At 56.2% G+C, this 6795-nt stretch overlaps 1 protein-coding gene across 1 annotated transcript in view; it reads left to right on the top strand.

Annotated features, from left to right (window-relative positions):
• Window positions 1-994: 994 nt before the first annotated feature.
• The window catches only part of ARHGEF37 (Rho guanine nucleotide exchange factor (GEF) 37), a 10355-nt gene continuing 4554 nt past the window's right edge, over window positions 995-6795 (top strand). Inside the window, 8 exon segments of the mRNA XM_010180673.1 lie at window positions 995-1177; window positions 1180-1392; window positions 1817-1940; window positions 2251-2398; window positions 3310-3509; window positions 4046-4176; window positions 4695-4799; window positions 6789-6795. The exon segment at window positions 6789-6795 is cut by the window's right edge and continues 140 nt beyond it. Coding sequence (XP_010178975.1) covers window positions 995-1177; window positions 1180-1392; window positions 1817-1940; window positions 2251-2398; window positions 3310-3509; window positions 4046-4176; window positions 4695-4799; window positions 6789-6795 — 1111 coding nt within the window.

Raw genomic sequence — 6795 nt, 5'->3', positions numbered from 1 at the left:
CCTGGTGTTCACAACAGCAGCACACACTTATTACCTGGGCCTTTCCGCAGCAGAGGCACAGGTTGTCCTGCCAGCCCCTCTCCCTGCTCCCACTGCAGGTGCCCAGGACTACAGCCTCCGAAGCAGGCCCCTGTCCTGATATCAGGTGCAGAGGTTGTCACTGGTTGGGCAGATGTAGAACTACGCTCCCTGTGCCGCTGCTTGCACTATCTGGCTTTTATCCTGCCAAGCCACCTCCGCCCTGTCCTCTCTCTTTACCTCCTCCACAGGCAGGCTGCCTGGCAGCACTGGGGGCTGGATCTGGCCGAGCTGTGCGCTGCGCTGGCGTGGGCTGTGCCCTGTCTCTCTCTCAAGGCCTCCTGCTTGGGTCTGAGTGCTATTTGTGATGCTTTGGGAGCTGCTCTGTCCTTCTCAGCATCGGGTAGAGCAGAGGGTGTTTCCTGGGAAGGAAACAGCATGAATCAGCTCTGGTTTTTCATGCTCTCCATGAGGGAAGAGGGGAGTGGGCTGTGCTGGGCAGCACATGGGCACTGTGCACCAGGGGCTGCCAGTGTCTCTGGCAGAGGTGCCTACAGCTTTGTCCACTTCTCCCCTGTCCCTGTCACTTTTTGGTCATCTCTCCCTGCCTCAGAAACACCTCTTGTTCAAGCGCTGCAAAAACACTCTTTGTACTTTGAATTGTTCTGGGTCGTTAAAAGTCCTCATACATCAAATCTTAACTATGAAGGTATCAAGAAAATCTCGAAGGCGAGGCAACGTGCCAGGCGCTGGCAGCTGAGGCAAGGAGGGAACGGCCCTTACAGGTAAACCCCACTCTGCTTTCAGAGACCAGCCCCTGGGCGAGTGCTGCTGGGCCCCTGCCTGCACCTGGGGCTACCCTTGCCTTCATCCTGGCCCTGCACATGGTTGCTGGAGTTTGGGCACGTGTGTGTGGCAAGTCCCTGCCTGTCACAAGTGGGCCTTCTGCTCCTGGCTTGCAGCGCTTTATGGTTTGATGGTTTTGGAGCATCATCCATGCCTTTCTTGTAAGCACAGATGGCTTGAGTGTCCCCAGGGATGTGCTGTGTGGTGCCCCCAGCACAGGGGAAGGAACACAGCACTGAGCTGTATTGGGCACTGGTCCCAGTGTTGCCCTTGCCACAGCCTGCCCCTAACCCCCTGCCACCCTTTGCAGAGCATCCCGCCAAGATGGCGAGTGCCCACAGGGCAGAGCCTGATGCTGAGGATGCAGCCGAGCCTGAAGAGGCCATCTATGAGGAGGTGATGCCCTGCGAGAGGATGGAGCTGAGCCAGCGGCTGGCTGTGGAGGAGCTCATCACCACTGAGGCCAGCTACGTCCACAACATCCAGCTCTGCGTCTCCGACATCCGCTCACATCTTCAGAAGAAGCAGGTGAGAGGGGACACAACCCCGTGCCCAGGAGCTGGGGACCATAGGGTGATTCTGTTGAGAGCTGTGGGATGCCCATATCACTGCAGGGAGGTCATCATGTGTCCACCTTTCACCTTCCTGGGCTCCCCCTGATCAGCTGAGGCCCTGGGTCAGACGAACATAGGGTCTGACCCAGTACAGCTGTCCTTTGGCTTTAACTCTGCATCTGTGACATGAAAAGGCCTCATTGCCACACTCAGGAGCACAGCCAGGTCTCAGTATCCCCAGCGCCTCCTGAAACAGAGCATTGCTCCAGCTCCTCGGGTGTAACCAGGGGCAGCTGGAAGGACAAGAGCTCTCAGGAGGGCGTGAGTGCCTCCAGAACACACGGTCCACCTCTGTCTGGTGTATTTGGCATACTCTGGAGCATCTTTGTTCCCTTCAGCTGCCTGATCTTGACCTGGAAGGACTCTTCTCTAACACCGACGACATCCTCCATGTCTCCAGCCGGTTTCTGAAGGGTCTTGAGGCCACAGCCACCCGGGAGCAGGAGCAGCTGCTCTGTATCAGTAAGTGATGCAGTGCCAAGAGCCAACCCATGCCCGCCCACGCCTTTGCTGTTGCTGGCAGTGCCACTGCCTGGTCACTGTCACAGTCCACCCGCTCCAGTGCCTCCCTTGGCTCTGGGTCCCAGGGAAGTGCTGCTGCTTGCACACCCCTGTCCACAGGCAGCCACCCATGCTTATCCCTCAAGGGCAAGGCAGACCTTTTGGCTAGTAGTGCTCTTGAAGGCCAGCTTCACCCTTCCAGCAGGCTGGGGAGAAACTTCTGAGGCCACAGGAAAGGACCATCCTTTCCAGCTTCTCTCTCCTTCCCCAGGCACCCTGTTCCAAGAGTTCAAGGAGGAGATGGAGACCGTCTACAAGATTTACTGTGCAAGCTACGAGCATGCCCTCCTGCTGGTGGAGAGCTACCGCAAGGACCCCAGGCTGCAGGAGGAGATTCTGGATACCCTGAATGCAACAGTGTAAGTACCTGCTGCTGAGGCCACCACCTCCCTCTCCATGTTTTGCCTACTGGCCTTGCCCTTCTCTCTGGACAAGCTGCCTGCATGGGTATGTGCCACCAGTGTAATTTCATGGCTGTCACCTTTGTGGCATTGCCTGGTATAGTCCCTGGCAGCCTGTCCTGCATCCTTGGGGCCACCTGTCAAAGGGGTGCTACAGGCAGGTTGTTTTTTTGGTGGACCCCAGAGCAAGGGATAAGGTGGCATCTACAGGTCCTGCCTGCTCCATATCCTCACATCGCTCACAAGCCAAAGAGGCTGTGTCCATGGAGGACATGTTTCCCAGCTTGAGCAGAGAGATGGGCTGGCCCTGAGGGATCTGCTGCACCCCTCCTGTGCTATCAGGGGAGTCACAAACACCATCAGAGCTGGGAGAAGCCAGAGTGACAGCAGAGGAGCTGCTGGGATTTTCTGCTCCCTGTTTCTGGACACACAACTCCCTAATGAGTGATGCCTTGCATGCGAGTAAATGGAGAGCCCTGCTTGCAGCCTGCCTGTGCTTTGCCCACACCCTCCCTCCCTACTGCCTCTGCAGCAAGCACCGATCCCGTGCCTCATAGCCAGACAAGTGCAGCACTGTTCAGGGAGGCAGGGCACCCGCCCGGGGCTGGTACAGCCTTCGCGGCTGGCAGGGATGGCATCTCCCTGCCAGCTCTCCCGGGGGTGGCTCCACAGCTGGCAGGGAGCAGGAGTTCACAGCCAGAAACCCCCCCTGGGCAGCTGGGCACAGCTCGCCTGTGGGTCCAAAGCAGCAAAGTTTTGGACTGGAGAGGCGCTGCTTTCTTCCCAAAATGCTTGCAGAGGAGCTGGGGGGAGCAGCTGGGCAGGAGGGCAGCCCTCCATTCTGACCTCAAGCGATTCCCCTCTGTCAGGCCTCACACGAGCGCATCGGACCTCAGCTTCTTCCTGGTGATGCCAGTGCAGAGGGTCACCAAATACCCGCTGCTGCTGGAGAAGATCCTGGAGAACACTCCCGTCGACACCAGCGCCCACTCGGCCCTGCAGGCAGCCGTCCGCGCCATGGCCCAGGTCAACGCCAACATCAACGAGTACAAACGGCGCAGAGAAGTGGGTGAGCAGGCAGGGGGCACAGCGCAGGCAAGGGGCATGGTGTCTGGGAAGCCCCAGCCCAACCCTGATGTTGTGCTAATTTTCACTTAGATCAGTTCAAAGCCCTCCTGCCCGCTGACCAGCCTGCCCAGTGGAGCCGCGGGCTGGTGCAGGCAGCTCCTGGCACTGCTCTGGTCCTGCCAATGCCACTGGGCAAGACCTGAAGGCTGCAGGAGCAGGGTGGGATGGGGGAAGCTGAGCACAAAACCAGTGTGTTAGCATTCCTGGAGCTGGGGAATGGGGAGGAACAGTCCTGCCCTTGGGATAGGAGAAATCAGACTCCCCACAAATGGGAGCTTGCTCTTTTTTTTTGGTTTTCATAGTACTTTCCCCCTGGGCTGCCCTTCTGTGATGTGGGTGGCGCTTATCCTGTTGATCACGACTTGGCAGCTTTGGACCTCTATGCTGCTCACTCGTGTTGCCCGCTCAGGCTGCCTTGAAGTTTTCTCTTCTGATCTTTTTTCCTCCCACCTTCTGTGCTCCCCCGCCCTGAGGCAGCAACCAAATACAACAAGGCCGAGCACCTGACTCTGCGGGACCGCTTCGCACGCCTCAACACGCACTCCATCGCCAAGAAGACCACACGCCTGAGCCGGCTCTTCATGCACGAGGCTGGCATCGTGGCCAAGGTGGGCAGTCCACAGCCTGCAGACCCTCCTTGGGTGGTTTCTGGGGCTTTCTGCTGCCTCACCAGTGTGATGGGGAGAGTGCAGCTGAGATGGCGAGGCCGATGCTGACACCCAGTGGCCTGTGCTGTCACAGGAGCCGCAGTCCCATTTTCGAACAGCCTAAGCGTGGCTCCTGGTCTGCACTGCCAAGGACCAGCGGGATAGGCGGGATGCAGGTACAGCAGGTACCTTGGTGCTTTGGCCCCCAATGAACCCACAGGATCCTTAGGCACCTCAGCAAAAGGAAAGACACCCTGGTGTTCCTCAGCACCACAACCACACCAAAAGCCGTGTTTTCACATGCATCCTGAGCACCCTAGATCTTGGCCTGTACAGATTCCTGGAGCCTCTCAGGGTCTCCCCTGCCCATCTCCAGCACTGTGAGCTTCAGGCGGGTGCCTGGCTGCTTTTTATGTTAGCACGCTGTGAAGGGCATCAGCCCTGCCCATGCTGGGGATAAGCTGCCCCTTGCCTTGCAGACGGAGGACAGGGAGTACGACCAACTGGAGGAGAAGTTCCAGTGCGTGGCATCCATTGTGGCTGCACTGAAGGAGAATGTGGCATCCTACCTGGGCCATTTACAGGTAAAACCTCAATAACTTGCAGGGAGTTGGCCCCATCCAGGGCTCAGGACCTGTTTCTTGGGGATGCATAATACTTTCAAGCCCTATGGGGATATTCAGCAATTTGCATCTCTCAGCTAAAGATGATGTGCTGGGGCCTTGAACAACATCCAAGAATCGCTCAGGTCCAGCAGAGCTTGAAACAAAGTCAAGGCTTTATTGACACAGTCTGAGCTGGGTGTCATTTGAGAATAATTGGTCCTTAAACTGATTATTTTAAGGCATAAAATGGCTAAGAAGGCTGGGTCTTGTTCAGCCTGGGAACTCTTGCATAACCAAGTATAAGGCAGAAGGCAGGACCCTTTGTTCCCAAATTGGGGAAACAACAAACTTCTCTTCTGAAATGACCTGGCTGAGTAGCTGCTATGATTTTTCTCATGGAAATCCCTTGGGGCATCTTAGGGAAATGAAAGTATGAGCGATGGCAAATCTTGAAATCCCCAGACACTGCATTATCAGGTGAGACTCAGGAAATGGCAGAGGGATCAGAAAGCAGCAATTCAAGGGCTGGAAAGACCTTGTCATGAAAATATTGACAAAGGCTCCCCATATAGGATTGGGAAGAAGGAAAAGGGGACAGAAAGACTCCCTGTAGCCCAAAGAGTGGGTAAAATTAGAATAGAAAACATGATTATGGCCATCTGTATGACAGTGAGATGTGGCATCAGCTATGGGAACAGGGTATGACCATTCCTAGGGACATCAAGTGCTCCTGGGGACCTTCCCCTCACTGCCCCTCAGTGAGCTGCATCTCTGCAAGCTAGTGTCTTGGCTTCTGCCAGGGCATCTGGTGTCTGCAAATAGTCTGGGCAGCCTGGATGATAAGCTGTGGTTAGGAGTTGTGCTGGCGCTTGGGTGCAGCTTCAGAGGAGCTGCTGGTGGGGAAAGGTGGGGCTGCATGCGTGCCCTGTCTCTATCCCTCTGAACACTTCTCAGAGGCATCCTGAGGAGCCGATGAAGACATTCCCCTAGGGCAGAGGCAGCCTGGCCTCTCTCCGTGCTGGCTGGCAGTTCCCTCTTGTGCATCTGTCTGTACCAGTGCCCCCACCACAAGGAGAGGCAAATCTTGGTCCATACGAGATCATCACAGCCACTGCTGCTTGTGCAGGAGCCCATGTAGGGCTGAGGAAAAGCACACAGGTCTCAGAGCTGCCACCTTCTGCTCAAAGGCTCAATGCCTTTCCCCTGTTATATTTCTGTATTCAATTCCTCCTCCAAGGAAGGCTACAAAGGTAGTATCTCCTAAACACGACCACAGGCAAAAAGACAGTGTTTAGGACAGACATGAGGGCACTCAGAGAGGCCCATGGTTGATGAGAATCAAACAGAAACTGCTCCTGATGCTCCAGGACTGACTGCAGGAGCAGTGCTTCAAGGGGCAGCCCAGGAGGAGCAGGAGGCCAGGCTGCTCCTTGGAGAGCTCAGTGCTCCCTTCTCTGGGTTTAGAGGCTGTAGGTCAAAATCTGCCTCCAGGCAGGATGGAGGCTGCTGCACAGAGAGTGAACATTAGAGCAAAGCCTCTTGAAGCAGAGGAGGGTCTCCACCCACACCATGCCCAGCTGCTTCCCTTTCCACCAGTCTCGCTCTCCATGCAGGGGCAGGGGGAAGGTTTTTTACAGAAATACAAGAAACTCTATAGAGCTGCTGGAGCATTGGACCCAAGTGTCAAAGAGCCAGGCAACATCAAGCCAGGGCAGGCTGCCTGGGGCCACTGTGCTGGGGTAGGGGTGCTTTTGCAAGCTGGTGCATGACCCCTGCTGAAGGGGAGAGGTTTGTTAACACCCAAGTGAGCTCCCTGGCTTGCAGACATGAGTAGCCCAGAGCATCAGTCCCACTGGGCTGCTAGCACAGAGCATCCAGACTGGGACACAGGCATGTCTTTGGGAACACAGGAATAGGTTACAGATGGGTTAGCTGGCATTGGGCAGCTTATGCAGGTCAGGTCTGAAGGCTTTAT

This window comes from Mesitornis unicolor, unplaced genomic scaffold (genome assembly GCF_000695765.1).
Source record: "Mesitornis unicolor isolate BGI_N332 unplaced genomic scaffold, ASM69576v1 scaffold33133, whole genome shotgun sequence".
NCBI lineage: Eukaryota > Metazoa > Chordata > Aves > Mesitornithiformes > Mesitornithidae > Mesitornis > Mesitornis unicolor.
This window is presented reverse-complemented; position numbering and strand designations above follow the sequence as displayed.